General features: G+C 40.2%; 1 protein-coding gene across 1 annotated transcript in view; it reads right to left on the bottom strand.

Moving 5' to 3' along the window:
- The window catches only part of large1 (LARGE xylosyl- and glucuronyltransferase 1), a 200,865-nt gene that overhangs the window by 84,250 nt on the left and 99,256 nt on the right, over positions 1-17,359 (bottom strand). Inside the window, exons 5-6 of the mRNA XM_078242511.1 lie at positions 16,528-16,651; positions 15,698-15,869 (exon numbers count right to left, since the gene is read on the bottom strand). Of these exons, the coding sequence (XP_078098637.1) occupies positions 15,698-15,869; positions 16,528-16,651 (296 nt within the window). The remainder of the gene's footprint in view (positions 1-15,697; positions 15,870-16,527; positions 16,652-17,359) is intronic.

Genomic DNA, 17,359 nt, shown 5'->3' with positions numbered 1-17,359 from the left:
AGAAAGTTTGAGAGTGGGAAGATGGAGACAAGGATGAAGAAAGGTAATGTTGTAGTAATGTTGGTACATGAAAGAAAGAAGAAGTGAGTGAGTAGGAGCACTATTACCTGAGCAGAAAAGATCAAGACAGGCTGCTGACTGGACTAGCTTTCGACACAGTCAACCATCAGGTTCTTATTGCCAAACTGTCTAATTTTAACTTCTCCCATATCTCAATTATCAAGCCATATCTAACTGATAGAGAACAATATGTTTCTGGGAGCGGTTATCGTTCATCAGCTCTTAGCTTATGCACAGGGTTACCACAAGGATCGATACTTGGCTGACTTTTGTTTAGTTTATATATTAATGATTTTCCGTTTGTTTGCCCTGATGTCAAAACACTAATGTATGCGTGATATATGTGCATGCCAGACAAAACATCTGACTGCTGCCAAACTCACCACGGCCATGAATCAGATCACCGATTGGCTAAATCGTTCCTGCCTTCAACTTAATGTAAATGAAACTTTAGAAATGTTTTTCACAAAAAGACAATGTAACATTGTGTCAAATATAACCATCTCTGGGCAAAACATTAGTATTGTGCCACAATTTAAGTATCTTGGCATTATTATCGATTCTAATCTTTCTTTTAAAGCACATATTAAGAAAGTGTGCAATAGCCTAGCCAATTTTTAATATATTAGAAATGCAAAACTTTTAATTCTGCCAAATTATTTATGGATGCCATGATTATGTCACATCTAAAATATTTTCTGGCAAGCTGGGGACAAACAGCTCATCATTAAAGCCACTAGCTACTCTTTACAAGAAAACACTCAAAGTTTTGCCACTGTATTATCCTTAAACAACGTAAACTGCTGAGCTGGGAAGATGTAATTAAATACAAAAACATCTGTCTGGTCACAAAGATTCTGCATAACACTGCTCCTCCTCCTTTGAACTATTTCATAACCCAACAGCAGTAAGATCACCAGAAGCACCACACGAGGTGACCTTCTAATTCCATTCAGGAAAAGCATATTTGGCCAATCATTTTCTGTTACGGCAATACAAAACTGGAATTCACTGCCCACTACTATTAAAGATATACATACATATTCCACCTTTACAACACACCTTAAAACATGGCTGTCTGATAACTATTACTGCACACATTAATCTGTCAGATGTGATGTGTGTTTGATGTGACAATCATTGTTGTTGCCGCTCCATCTCTGCTGCCTGCCTCCATGTTATGTCTTGTATGTGCTTTCAATGTGGCCTCTGTGACTTTTTCCTTTCTCTTGTCTCCTTTTTATTGTCTTTACTGCACAGACTGTTTTAATGCCTTTGCCATCATCTGTGCTTGCTTGTTTGTGCTCCACTTCTTTGTATGTTTTAATCCTTTTTGCTTAGGCCTGCTGTCATTATAGATATAATGTAACTCATTTTAATGTTAACAATTGTATTTTAGGATGCCTATTGTCAGCTGGCCGGGGACTACAGCTGGAAATTAGCTGTAGAGGCTAAAGCTGCTCCTTTTACTGTACAGTTAATTAAGGGGGATTGTCCACGATATTATGAAATAATAAACTAAACTAAACTTCAGAATTTGACTTACAGAGAATCCCACAGCCTCTCAAAAACACAGCACATCAGGGTACTTTTTACAGCAACTCATCTGCCACTGTTAATGGCTGTTAACATTGCAATGCTATAAATTCAGTCTCATTTACAGGGAACTGATAGCAGTAATAGTGAGACCAGAGTCAACAAAAGCACAACAGAAATGTTAAGTTTAGAGCAGTGAGGGGAACGTGTACCAGGGGGTACATCGGCAGTTGCCAGAGGGTATGTGGAAATATCGTAGAGTAGCTTAAAAAATTAAATTATGATTTGATTGGAAGAATATTTGGGGTTGGGGATGTGATGAACAGTGGCAATAATAGTCACTGTAATATATCCACATATTGACATGAAGTCAACTGTGTGTTTCCCGAGTCCCGACAAAAGCCTGTTGGGACGCTAAAATGTCCCGGTTTACACCAACCACTATGAAATTGTCCCGGTTGTCAGCGATTACATAGCGGATGTGATCTTATTATAGCCCGATCATTAACTAAACCCATGTGGAAAGACTAATAAAGCGCCCAGTGTATGATTTTAACAATGTGTGTGTGTGTGTGTGTGTCAATCAATCATAGTGGTCTGTGTCTGCATAATCTGTGCAGCCAGCGCAATTTATTTGTAAACACTGTTGCAATGCCTCTTCTTATCTGTCGCTTTTTAAATGCGGTGAAGTTGGCTGGACGTTTGCTATTCGGTTGATATTCGACTGATAACTTCCCCTTTGTTCGAGATCGACAACGCAATTCAGGTCAATGATGTGATCAGGGTCAAAGAAAGTTGACATTATTACAGAGTATCAAGAGAAAACAACTACAATTATTATCAAGTTTTATTATAGAGTTTTATTGAGTTTTGTATCCGACATAAAGCTTCATAGCACTTTATCATCTGTTCTGTCTCTAGATTCTGTGTAAGGGACCGTCAACAAATTACCGTTTTGGTAATTTGGTAAAAGTAGAGATGCAAAACGTTCATGATGATTGCATTACTTCCCAATACGTACAGTTCCGTTATTATTATTTCTGGAAAATATTAAATAAAAATCTCATTCTCTCATTCTGACTGCTGTAGTAGGCTACTTCCCAATCACTCACTGCTACTTACTACAGGTCACGGTTTCCTGAAAAGACAATTTATATGGATGCAGGACTCAATTTTCTTTGAAAAATATTCACCAAAATTCAATGAAATTAGTTTTTCTCATTTTGATTGCTGTAGTACTTCCCAATCACTCACTGCTACTTACTACAGGTCATGGTTTCCTGAAAAGACTATTTATATGACTAGACTAGACGAGCACTACGGTCACGCGCAAAGTGTCCCGGTTTTAGTTCCGGGTAATCTGGTCACTCTAAAATAGTAGAAACAACTAGTCAAAAGTAATGACTAAACAGTTCAAATTATTATGTAATGGAGAATTGGTTAAAAAAGCTAAATGCTGAAATAGTTTGCTGACGGTTGAAATAGTTAGAAAAAAGTAATGGCTTATGGTAACGTTAATGGATATTTGGCTGAAACATTCAGCTTTACTTCAAGTAGTAGTATCTTAGAAGGCTTGAAGTAGTAGGATTGCTAACCAAACCAACCTTGATATTGACAGTTCAATTGTATGAAATAACTAGAAAATTACGACAGTGTGCCTACTACTTGGTGTACATCTGAATAACACTGGCTAACAGTAAATGTCCTGAAAAGAGAGGACAACACGGCCTACAGTAAAGAGTCTCCTTGATAGGAGGAGGAGTGTGTGTTTGGTTAGTCCGAATTTTTGAGAAACTCTATTCAAACTTTAAAATGTTAGTGTAGTATTCAACTTTCAAATCACATTAATACTTTTTGAAATATTCACCCTTCTTTGAGGCTTTTTAAAAGAACATGCCCTTTTCGGACAGCTACTGTCCTCACATTTCTTACACAACACACCATACCCTGCTGATCATCCTGTGCAAGAATGGTGCACAGGATGATCAGCAGGGTGTCATATCTGTCACAGTATTAAACATTAAGCAATAGGAGTTACGCTGGTAGGTCTCATCTCTGTGAAAACAGCTGTTGGTGTTGAGGCCTGAAGTCAGTTAGGAGTCAGTCAGTTGGTCAATTAGTCCATCCTGACATCATGTTAGCTGACAAATAACACCTCTTATCCTTTCTTCATCTTCTCTCCTCCTTTCTTTCTCTCCTCTTCTTGTCCTCTCCTTTTCTTCTCCTCCTCCTGTGGCAGTACGTGTTGCTAAAGTGATTCGACAATGATTGAGTAAAGGCCACTGTCAACACAGGTATATAGTTAATATCATTAGTAACAGCTGATCTGAGCTACCTTTACTCTGCTGTTTGACATGTCCTGCAAAGAGAGGACAACACAGCCTACAGTAAAGAGTCTCTATGATAGGAGGTGTGTGTGTGTCAGAACTTGTTGCTATGGTGATTTCCGCAGTGAGGGAGTAGAGCAGGGAGGGGTAGATAGTATCGTTAATGGGTCAAACATGTCCATTTAATGATAATTATACCTCTTAAGTTTGTTCTGTAATTCAAAAACTGTGGGTCCAAACCGCAAAAATATTATCATCACAAGAGAGATAAAAGTCTGGCGAACGCATTTATTTGATTTTTATGTTTGTGGTGTCAAATATATGCGACACAGAGCAGGTCACAAACAGGGAACCGTCTGCGTCCTTTCAGATATTTTTTTTTCATTGTTTCTATCGGCAGTTGATATGAACAGAGCCAAAAGTTTAAGTCCGGTGGATTCCATAGTTACATGTCTGCGACTGACACAAGATTTCCTACAGTTTGACCAACCATGATGTATGAAGAGTGAAAACTGTAAGGAAAAATTTCAGAGAATCGTACTGCGTCTTCCCCTCTAGCTCTCAACATTCCGTCCCCATACACACACATTGGAAAATCTGAAACGATCTGAAAACTGGACGATACATAAACTGTGATTTAGTATCAGAATGCCCATTCTGTCAGGGTTTTGGTATTTTGTTCGGTCTTCTTGTGGTAGTCTTGCTTTTCTGTTATGTTCTGTTTCCTGTTTTATTTTGTAGTCTGTCTTGTCTCCTGTCTTGTTTGTTTCCCGCCTTTTTTGATTGTTCTGCCCCACCCTGATTTGTTCCACCTGTTGTGTCACCTGTCCAGTGTTAGTCCTCGTTACCTGGTGTATTTAGTTCCTGTTCTGTCTTTGTCTCTTGTCGGATTATTGTTTGCTGTTTAGGGTTTTGTGGGCGAGTTGCTTTTTCTTGTCACTGCATTCCTCGTGGTTTTTGTGTATTTTGTTTTTCTCTGAGATTTTTTGGAACTTGTCTTTGCTGTGCCAGTTTCTGGACACCTTTTGTTGTAGTTTTTTGTTAATAAATTCTCTACTCTAAACTGAACTGCATTTGGGTCCAAGCCTTGCTACTTACCTCTCTAACACACCGTGACAGAATAATCCGACCAAATATGGACCCAGCAGGTATGGAGTTTGTGCCTCTTTTTCACCCTCTGGACTCGGTCAGTAAGACTTTTTTGAATTTTTTTTTTGTGAGATTCATGAAGAGGATCCTACTTTTGTCAGGCACCTCATGGAGGTTCGCTGGCTGTCTACGGAGCAGGAATTTGGCTTTCCTGTCTCCAAGCCTGGCAGCCTTCCAGAACTTCAGCAGTCCAGTGTTCCTGAGCTTTCTAGTGTTCCTGTGTTGTCCAATGTTACTGTTCCTGATAGTCGGGGAGCCAAAGTCTCAAAAATGGGTTGAACCTGACATGGTCTGCCATACTTTGTATTTGTGTTTTTTCTGTTAACTTTGACCCTAAGAACCAATAATTGGAGGCTCTGCTTTGCCGGAAATATCGCGAAAAAAAATTGTGGGCATTTTAGTGTATGCATCCTTTATTTTTTATCATAAAAATGTGAAAATTTTTTTCCTCAAATCCTTAGTGGGTTGGGTAAGCTGTCAATAAGCATTCCAGATGCACAGAACATGTGCTGACAACATCCACTGAAAAAATAACTCTTAAAACACATTTCTACCTGATTTTGGCTCAATTTAATGCAAAAACTGTAGGCGTTTTCTCACTTTTTTCCAATATTTTCATCTTTACTTCATTGGCAATCAACTATTCCCCCACGTTATGGCATCAGTCAATATGCCATTCTTTTCACCAAACAGTATACTCATTCCACAGAAAAAATTATAAAAATCCAACCAAAATCAATGGATCTGTGATGATTTCACTACTAGTTGGCGATCAACAGGCTCACAACCTCAACAGAATTTTACTCTCAAAATTCCGAAAGACGTTACCAACGGACTTCATAGCTGCTCATCATTGTCTGTGGTAAGTGACAGTCACTTTAGTGAATACCGGTAGGGATTTTTGGGAAAAGAATGGTAATATGGATATTGTAATGGTAATTAACTGAAAGGATCACGCCAGTCTTCAAACAAGTATATTTCTGAGGATTCCTCATCCCAAACGTATCCCTGTAGCAGCAGCATTCATTCTCTACTAGCTAGTTTACTTAGTTAGCTTTAGCCGTTTTAGCTAATTCTGTGGTTTCTTTAAACAGCCATAACTCCTCACAGGAATGGGGTAGAGACTTACTTATTTTTTTTTAAATGCTCAGAATCTTATGCTCTACGAGAGGTATGTGTCCTATATGTCCATCTTGCTTCGACCACCGAAATTAGCTAAAACGGCTAAAGCTAACTAAGTAAACTAGCTAGTAGAGCTCGAGCGGTGCCTGCTAGAAATAGAACCGACGCCTATTTTTCACGGAGACGCGAGCGTGTTGGAAGCGTTTCCAGGCATTGTCATTTAGACATGAATGCATATTAATAAATGACATCTTGATGTTTGAAAGTCTCTGTTTTGACATCAATGTAGATATAATGTAATAAAAAAAATTCAGAGAGAAGATTTTCCAATATTGCACCTGTCATACAGAACGAAATATTCTGTAACATATTTTGCAGTCAATACTGCCGACGTTGTCTTGCTTTAATCAAATCAGTAGGCTATATATTTGTTTAACAACTCTCTCCCCGTACGTCGAACAAGGGTGATCTAAATCACGTGACTTTTTTTAATGTTGAAACCGGACACCTTCAAGTCTACACTTTGAGTTTGCAACAATGGACGACAGCAGGTTAATTGAAGAGGTAGAGAAACACCGACTACTGTACGATACACAGGATCCTTGTTATAAAGATCCACGAAAAAAGGAGAAAGCATGGGACGCAGTTGCCACAGCTATTGGTTATGATGGTAGGTTTACATATATAGCCTAGTCTACATGTGCACGTTATGTTATAGGCAACTTACCGGTAGCTTACATGTTGACTTTCAGCTCCGATGAGGTTTGAGGGAGCAGGGTGTAGAAAATTTTTTTCATAGCCTATAAACTACTAATCTTTTCAGGTGTGTTATCTATCCCTCCTTTATTATTGGTCAACCAGCACACACTTTATTGCTGTCTCCTGCTTGCATTTCATAAATTCAGAAATCCATTCACCACGTAATTAACTAATTGACCTATACAAAGCTTTATTTGTTTTTTGGAATATGTAAACGTCAAGTTGTTATTTCCGTGTGTTTTTGTCACTATTACATTATACTAACAATATAATTACCATTTAAAAAGTTAGTTTGAAGTGATGTGTTCATCTGCCACATATCACAGAAAAATCTCCACAACCTTTCAAAACTCAAGTCACCCCACAGACACAAATCACAGCCGTTTTCAGTGCAGGCCTATTGACTGTGATAATATAAATAAAATAAATTGTTTTGGAGAGATTAACATGTCATTCTTTATTTAGGATATTTCTTATAATTAGGAACAGAGAAACAATATTTGCAGGTCATTAATTGAAGTGCCACACAGAACATTTTAAAATACACAAAAACATGAAAAACTATATACAAGAACAGAAAACCAAGTTTTTAAACTATTTACAATGAACACTACTGTCCCACATCGAAGTCTGGTATGGCATGGATCCAAAACTACATGAGTTATGATGTGATCACAGGCTCCCTTTTGGAGAATTGAAGAATGTGCTTATTTTCTCTCACACTGCATAGGCATCCCTGCTGCCCCTGTTTCCTCCCATGTTCCTTATAATAGGCAACCTGTCTCCAGTTTGTTCTACCTCGTCCTGCCATCTCTGGTTTTGCGATGGGTTGGTGAGGAAGTTGTGCAGGATGCACGAAGCCATCACTACAGTGTCCACATAGTCCGGTGAGATCTGCAGCCTTGAGAGCAGCACCCTCCATCTCGCAGTGAGGATGCCGAAGGCACACTCAACTACCATTTTGGCCGAGGACAGTCGGTAATTGAAGTTTTCAAGTCACCTTGGGAGATGTTGACCTGGGAAAGGCCTCATAAGGTACGTTTTCAAAGGAAACGCCGCATCTCCGACAATGACGTAGGGCGTGGGACCCTGCACACCTGAACCTGGTAAAGGGGTGTCTTCGGGCACATTCAGTGTTTTGGCCTCCATGCCCCTGCCAAGCCTTGAAGAGGCGTACACCCCCCCGTCACTGGCCCGGCCAAAGTCTCCCACCTGGATGTAGGTGAACCTGTAGTCTGCATCCACAAGTGCCAGAAGAACAATGGAGAATGTCTTCTTGTAGTTGAAAAACAGACTTCCAGAATTGGGCGGTGCTTTGATGGTGATGTGTTTCCCATCTATCGCACCCAAGCAGTTTGGAAATTTCCACTTGTTCCAAATTTGGAAGCAATGGCTTTCCACTGGTCCTCAGTTGGTGGAGGAATGTGGGTTGCCATCATCCTTTTTTCAATGGCACTGCACGTCATGTGCACAGATGAGCACACAGTCATTGCCCCCACACGGTACTGATAGGCCAGGCTAGTAAAGCGTTCTCCTGCTGCAAGGTATCTGTGTCAGAAAGAAAAAGATGTCATTGACAATATGAGTAATAATAATATAGTAGTAATAATATTACTGTTAGTACTATGATGAGATTATATTTTCTCCTCATAGGTGATGATTGCAAAAGAAGGTGGAAGGTCCTGAGAGATTCTTTTGTAAAGCATAAAAAACAAAAGCATCCTCCCAGTGGCTCTGCAGGTGGGACAGTCAAGGAATGGAAATATGAGGCAGAGATGTCATTTCTGCTGCGGTCATTTGCAACCAAGAAGGTTAGTATGTAATTTAATTTCCTTGTTTTGGTTGTAGGTATACTGAATAACTTCGTAGCTCAAAAACATTTCATTGTTTACATTATATGTACACACAGGTTTATTAATTGTATAAAGTTAAATTTGATTATCACACTGACCACTGTTACTATCATTTTAGCTCAAGATGTTCACTGGATCCAGTACAGCTAATGGACGAAACACAAGACACCATTGACATGAGCGCAATAGAGGAGGATGTGGACCGCACAGCAAGTCCAACATCACAGAGGTCAAACACCCCCACCCCCGAGCTAGTCCCTCTGCAACCCACCCCCGCATTCAAGCTATTCTGTCAGAGACTAGACAAAGCACCCCATCCCAAACAAGACCTGCACGTGACAGGAGAAGACAATTAATTACTGAAGCTGAGCAACAGCTACTGGACATCATCTCCACTCCAGCATCAAATGTCCCCCCTCATGTCCCTACTGCGCAGGAGGAGATGTATTATTTTGCTTTGAGTTTGGTGCCTAGGCTAAATAGGCTATCACGTGAGGCACAAACACAGGCCCAAACTCACTTCTTAACATACCTCACTGAACTGGAGGACAGACAGCTGGCACAGAGGAACACTCCAGGCCCTATAAGAGAAAGCCACTCTTCCACCTCCACTGCATTTCACCCATACAGCCCCACACACCAAGCCCGGTCCCAATATCATCCTGTTCCTCCCCAAGCTGACTCTCCCAGGTCATTTTTGGAGGATCTGTCTGACCCTTCACCCCACACCTACCACAAATTGTAAATAATGACATTTAATTGTAAATAATTGAGTTATGAAACCATTATGTGGAATAATATATTTGTGTAAAGAATTGTGTTTTGGTATTTAAACGTTTATAATGTTCAATTGTTTATTAAAAAAAGTTCTTCGTGTACAACTGTCTTTGGTTATTTTAGTATACAGAGAATAACAAGCCTACCTGAGTGTAATGGCAAGCCTCTGCTTGGGCTCGATAGGATCACGGAAATTGGTTGTCTGCCTCGTCAGGTCGGGTCCAACAATAGACAAAATCTCCTCCATTTGTACCGCTGACATCCGAAAGTAATTCAGATGTTTTTCGGAATCAAGTTGCAACTCGAGGTGATAATAAGCTCCGAAAGGTTTTCTTGTCCGATTCATAAGGTGAACCCACCATCGTCGTCTGTTTCTCCTCCGGCGAATTCTTAACAAAAGAAGGGCCGCAATGGCTTTTCTTCTGTCAACAACTCAAACTGAAAAAGAACAAATAGCGTTTTAATTTTCCATAGTAACATATGTAGCCTATATATAAAGGGTAGGATAGGCTACAATAACATCGTAATACTTACCCATTTTTCAGAGTTTGAATCTGTCGGTGCTAAGTCCCGAGATCAGCCCTCCCTGTACCCAGAAGCAGCGCCGCGTCAGACACGCTTCTGGTGTGTGGGACACAGAAAAATCCACGTAGCCGCCACGCTTCTGAGACGCAACAGAAACGCCACGCTCGCGAGACGCTTCCAGTGTGTAACCGGCCTAACTGTTCAGATGCCTATTAATGTTTAATACCAGAGATGGGGACTCAAGTCTGAGACTCGGACTCGAGTCGCACTTAAGTCGCACAAATAGCTGACTTCAGACTTGACTTGCGACTCGACCCAAAAGACTTCAGACTTGACTCGGACTCGAGCTTCGAGACTCGTCAACAACCTGTTTTCATGCAATTATTGCTTTTTAAATCAAAATGTATTCATGTATTTCTATTTTCTTTTATTGGCGCATATACGGGGAAACGTATGACGAGCTGTATGTCCCCTGCCCTTTGCCATAATGTGCAACGTAACGCATGCACCTATGTGCGCGCACTCACATATAAAAAAATGCATTGCCGATGGCGACACCAAATCCTCCTGGAGTTGTGCCTTTTCTCATTAGTTTTGCTTTCAATAACTTGGTAAACAGTGGCAGTAAGCTAACAGCTACATGCAAAGTGTGTGGCACCAAGATAAATGATGCCGGATCAACAACGTCGGACTTCATCAGGCATCTGATCTCCTGATACAGCTATGCCAGGATGCTTTTGTTCCAGTGCTGATTCTTTTCTAAACCACTGTATGTACCACTGTGAATTTACATTGTTGAAAACTGGAATTGTATGACAATCTATGTAAGCATATAAAGAGAATTAAAAAGTAAGAGCAATGGGACTGGCCGTTACACTAGCGTCTTAAAATCTCGTATTTTATCTGTTTTTATGTTTTATTGTTTTGAATTGCTCTTTAATGTTTTATGTAAAGCACTTTGAATTGCCCTGTTGCTGAAATGTGCTATACAAATAATGCTGCCTTGCCTTGCCACTGTATCACCACCACCTTTAGTAGGTAGTTTAGCTTACTGAATTCATTTGTTTAAAACATTAAAATAAATGTCATACCTCCTACATTTAAAAGGTTACATAGATATACTTTTACTATGGCTTAGATCTAACTAAGTAAATAGTCAGACTTAAGATAGATTTCTAAACTCATCTGCTGCACAAAGCAGTTTAGTAGAATTAATTTGCCATGGGTAAATGAAGACTTTTTTCAAAGACATGGCTAACCAAGCAACCATGACAGCTGTAAGTGATTGTTACCATGGGAACATGGCTCCGTTCTGAGTTAGCCTGGGGGTAGGGTGACTAACTTTTTAGGATTCAAATGAGTTAGTCTTTATTTTTGTGAAACTGTCTAACTTAGACTAATCTATGACCCCTAACACTACAGACCAAATCTAAAATATCTCATCCATCCAAATCACAGAAACAACACTTAGTATTAGCTAACAGATGGTTTGATTTAATTTGTTCATTTATCATATTTTAGTATATTTCCACAGCACTAATCCCATCAGTACAACAGCAGAGACATGTCATACTCACCACACAGCTGCCCTGAGTTTCTCTTATTAAACACAAATACTTTTACACTCACTAATTAATACAATACATTTGCTTTTTTTCTTCGTTCAGTCATAAGTTACCAACAATAAAACTTGACACTTATTGCACAGATATTTTACATTAAAAGCCTTAATTAGAAACATCTGCAGGAAATGTGTTTCGTCAATAGTTGCTTACAATGCTTTTTTTCTGTTAAAAAAGAGTGGGTGGTGAGTTATACAAAACTGTTGTACTGATGGAATTAGTGCTGTGGAAATATACACTATTATATATATATATACACACTATTATGTCAATGATTTTATTAGCTGGCCTTTATTAGGTAATGCCTTTTATTTGTTATTGCTGGCCACTATTATTTGAGACTTGGCCATTTTAAGTTTAAATACCAGAATTTACAGCAAGTTCTACCAAAGACATAGTCCCTAGTGGTTGCCTTGGGTAGGCCAGTATGTGGTAACTGTATGTAAACTCCTTGAATAAATTAACATTTAATCATCCCTTATATGCTGGTGGCTTATATGAGCTTCATTACGTTAATGACCAGATAAAATAAGAGCTGTGCTGGTTAAATCATGGCACTGTATAAGCCCTCCCGACCATCTTTGTAAGTTGTTTAAACAAAGCTAAAACCTGAGAGTAACATTTATTGAATGTGTCTTACTGGACTGTTGTGATGCTTTAAAAACAATGGGGCTAGACAGTTCAGGCAGACTGGACAGCAAAGAGAGTGGGTGGCAGAGGTGCTGCATTGGAGTCAACTGCTAATTAAGATTGATCCAAACCCCTGCTGGCCGCACTGCACTATTGGACAGCACTACGTATAAATCTTTGAAGTGACTCACCACCGCCTTCTTCCTTCCTCCAGCCTACGTGTCCTCCCAGGATATATAGGACTTTGTGTCCTATCGCCTCCACACTTCCTGCCTGTCCTCTGTCATGTTATTAAGGTCTGACTATGCTTGTCTGATTGTCTTCTTTTTTATTTTTTATTCTTCAGTCCTTTTCCTCTTTTGTTGTTTCGCTGCAAACTCTTCTTGTTGATAACTGCTGGACCCGGCCACTGCCTCCCCCTCTCCATCACTTGCTAGCACATGCCACCTGATGCTGATTGGCTGGAATAGTGTTTTGTGGCTCTTGTGCACCTATGTTTGTTTTGCACTACCTATAAATCATAGAAGTGACTCACCAACGCCTTCTTCTCTCCTCCTGCCTGCGTGCCCTCCCAGGATACAGTGGGGAGAACAAGTATTTGATACACTGCCGATTTTGCAGGTTTTCCCACTTACAAAGCATATATAACTCTGTAATTTATATCATAGGTACTCTTCAACTGTGAATGACGGAATGTAAAACAGAAATCCAGAAAATCACATTGTATGATTTTATTGCATGACATACGCATACCCTATTGGGTTCAGGTCTGGAGACTGGCTAGGCCACTCCAGGACCTTGAGAGCCACTCCTTAGTTGCCCTGGCTGTGTGTTTCGGGTCGTTCATGCTGGAAGACCCAGCCATGACCCATCTTCAATGCTCTTACTGAGGGAAGGAGGTTGTTGGCCAAGATCTTGTGATACATGGCCCCATCCATCCTCCCCTCAATACGGTACAGTCGTCCTGTCACCTTTGCAGAAAAGCATCCCGAAAGAATGATGTTTCCACCTCCATGCTTCATGGTTGGGATGGTGTTCTTGGGGTTGTACTCGTCCTTCTTCTTCCTCCAAACACGGCGAGTGGAATTTAGACCAAAACGCTCTATTTTTGTCTCATCAGACCACATGACCTTCTCCCATTCCTCCTCTGGATCATCCAGATGGTCATTGGCAAACTTCAGACGGGCCTGGACATGCGCTGGCTTGAGCAGGGGGACCTTGCGTGCGCTGCAGGATTTTAATCCATGATGGCGTAGTGTGTTACTAATGGTTTTCTTTGGGACTGTGGTCCCAGCTCTCTTCAGGTCATTGACCAGGTCCTGCCGTGTAGTTCTGGCTGATCCCCCACCTTCCTCATGATCATTGATGCCCCACGAGATGAGATCTTGCATGGAGCCCCAGACCGGGGGAGATTGACCGTCATCTTGAACTTCTTCCATTTTCTAATAATTGCGCCAACAGTTGTTGCCTTCTCACCAAGCTGCTTGCCTATTGTCCTGTAGCCCATCCCAGCCTTGTGCAGGTCTAAAACTTTATCCCTAATGTCCTTACACAGCTCTCTGGTCTTGGCCATTGTGGAGAGGTTGGAGTCTGTTTGATTGAGTGTGTGGACAGATGTCTTTTATACAGGTAACAAGTTCAAACAGGTGCAGTTAATACAGGTAATGAGTGGAGAACAGGAGGGCTTCTTAAAGAAAAACTAAAGGTCTGTGAGAGCCGGAATTCTTACTGGTTGGTAGGTGATCAAATACTTATGTCATACAATAAAATGCAAATTAATTATTTAAAGATTTTTGTTTTAGATTCCGTCTCTCACAGTTGAAGTGTACCTATGATAACAATTACAGACCTTTACATGCTTTGCAAGTAGGAAAACCTGCAAAATCGGCAGTGTATCAAATACTTGTTCTCCCCACTGTATATAGGACTTTGTGTCCTATCGCCTCCACACTTCCTGCCTGTCCTCTCTCATACTATTAAGGTCTGACTATGCTTGTCTGATTGTCTAACAGTATCTGAAACCCCTTTTTCAATGGCAGAATTAGGTGGGGCTGCTTCCAACAGTATTTGGAAGGATTGGGTTATGCTCAGGCAGAACTACTTTGTCAGACATGTTGTATGACCATGTTGAGAGGCAAAAGGGTTTATGGTTGTTTTGATGAGCCACACTGGAAGGCGGAATGAAAAGCCAGATCTCATAGAGAGGGGTAAGATGTCATATTGTTTAAATGTAATATATATAATGGCGCACATTTTCAGACTCTCCTGGAATGCATTTATAGTGTTGCTCAAATGTGTCGGGTTGTTTCAAACCCTGGCTCCTTTCTCACCTCCACACAGCTGGCCAATCACTACATGAAGTGGGTGTGAATGACAAAGTGAAAACGGAAATTCACAGAAATTGTTGACTCCCAAATTTGACGTGGGAATAGGTGTGGGAGGAGAAGGTGTCCCATTCTGTTCCAACATCCAACAAGCAATTCTGATGAAGCATGCAGGCAGCTAAACTTTCAGAAACAGAAAATCTGACACTTTATACATTGGCCTGGTATAAAAAAAAACCACCTGTTTAAACTGGCTTACTCACTATAACTTAGAATTAATTAAATACACTGCCTCCCTTTCCACAACCATATATATATATATATATTTTTTTAAGCTAGTGTCACATTTTCATTTTGTGTCTTGTCTTTGTCATTGCCTGTCTTGCTGTTTTATTATGTTTTTATCTAATGTTAGGTGACCTTTGGTGTTCTGAAAGGCGCCTCCTAATAAAATGTATTATTGTAATTGTATTATTAGTATTAGATGTGTGACAGCAGCCAGGGTTTCATCTTCAACTATTTTCATTTATAGCACATACAATGTAGTTCATGAAAAGATGGAGAGCTACTCCTCAAGGCTTATTTCAGGAACACCACCTGTGTAACACAAAGCTTCTATCCAGCTGATCCCCACAACATATTTGATTCAACAGAAACAATCCTACATGGTGAGTCATGAATCAGCCATTATCAAAAATGTGAAGGGAGAAAAAATTACTAAAGCTCGACAGGCCAACAGCTTCTATAACAGACCTTTAGTCTGACTGTACTGTTCAGGTTATTTTATTTGTACCTGTACATTTGTTGCGCAGTTATAAAGTGCAGGGCATCCGTGACACACAGTTTTAGACAACAAATTGGTAGTTGTTGAAAACACGGATTAGTGCACAAAATAACCATCATCAGTTTCAAGACAAAACTACTAGTAACTGCCATATTGGTCAAACCCTTGGTAAAATATGAATGTTCATACAGTGAAATGTCATAGAGTTTGAAAATAGGAGCTGTATTACCTTTGAACTTGTGGAAGACAGCCCAGAGTTCAGCGATGTCAGTGGCAAATGTGATGTCTGTGTCCAGGACAATGACTCTCTGCAGGTCGGACGGCAGCGTCTTAGTGAGCACCAGCTTCATCAGGCCGTAGATTCCAGAGTAATGTTTGTTGGGGATCCATGACACCTCAGACTGAAACACCACACCAAAGCAGGGTTGGGATCATTTACTGTGAAATTGTCTGAATTTTATAAATGTGTACTTTATATAAAAGCATCGGGTCAAGCTCTCTGTGGTTAGTCTGGCTGTTATAAAGGCTATGCCGATATTTGGTTTCTAATGGGGCATCATTTGTTATAACAGTGTCTTAAGTATAGTATATTTTGGGTTCAATACGGCAATATAAGTGGTTTCAACGTACATTACAGCATAATTTAGGTGTATGCTATCTAATTAGGGTATAACTGAGTTTGTTTTATGTCCAGTAAAGATCACATTATTTCTGGTCTAATTTGATACATCTTATTAATGTACCAATTACAGCATACTTTCTGTCTAATGATGGTATAACTGTTCATTTACTGTCTAATAAAGACCACATTATTTTTTTATTTCTAGGTATAATTTAATAGAAATTATGGTTTATTACGGCTCAATAATGTACCGTAAAATAAAGTGTGACCCAGCATCCTTAAAAGATGGTTAACAGAGCTAATAACTTCTCCAAAGAATTAAAGAAGGTGGTGTCAGATCAGTAAGCACTACAGGATAGCAAGTGAAGTTGAATGCAGGTCGGAGTATTTCTGAGGGAAGCTGGGAGTAAATGAGGTGGAGAGGTTGTGTTGTTCACCTTCAACTCATCTGCATCGTAGAAGTCGACCTTGACGGCAGGGACCATCCAGGTATGGAACAGAGAGGACAGGATCTGCTGAGCAATGGAGTCTGTGATGAAATGGAAATGTAGTGGGTTCCGCCTATGGACACACACACAAACACACATACCCAAAATGAATAAGCTCAATCTTTTAAGATTGAACATTAGTCTGGGGAGTCTGCTCTGTATTTTCTACTGCACAAAAGGCGTGATCATCGGGCATAGTTCAAATGACTCTGTACGCAATTGGATTGTCCTTCAACCAATCAGACTAACGATCCGGGTAATATAGCAGAGCCAGCGGCATTAAACGGGTTGCTGTGCTTTGGTGGCCGCCATGTTGAATGTAATCAAAAAGCTGCTTGCCGTTGCTTCCCTATCGTCAACGTGTTAAACATGCCAATAGCGCGCCAGGTGGATAAGCAAGCTTGTGATTGGTCCCCACAGATTTGTAACGGAAGCAGGATAGAAGAATGTACAGGTTTCCGGCCTGAGCTGAAGGGTGAAATCAAATCGCCAGCAGATCGGGCTGGGTTTACCCAGTCTAGCCAATCTGTCTATTCCATAAAATTGGGATAATTCTGTGAGGGTTGAAAAATGTCTGGGTTAACTGGAAAAGAAAACAATTATGACAAACAACATTGGCCTGCCCAGGGACTGAAGATAACAATTTTTGCTAAATCTAGCATATTTACACCATATTTATGTTAATTGAAGTGTTGAATAAATGAATAAATTAAGTAACTCTATCAAACCCGAAATTGTCATGTTATTTTCAAAATTAGACTTTATCCATCCAACGTTTTGT

The sequence above is a fragment of the Sander vitreus genome, chromosome 23 (genome assembly GCF_031162955.1).
Source record: "Sander vitreus isolate 19-12246 chromosome 23, sanVit1, whole genome shotgun sequence".
Lineage (NCBI taxonomy): Eukaryota > Metazoa > Chordata > Actinopteri > Perciformes > Percidae > Sander > Sander vitreus.
The sequence above is the reverse complement of the archived record's forward strand: the minus strand, read 5'-3'. Positions and strand labels throughout refer to the sequence as shown.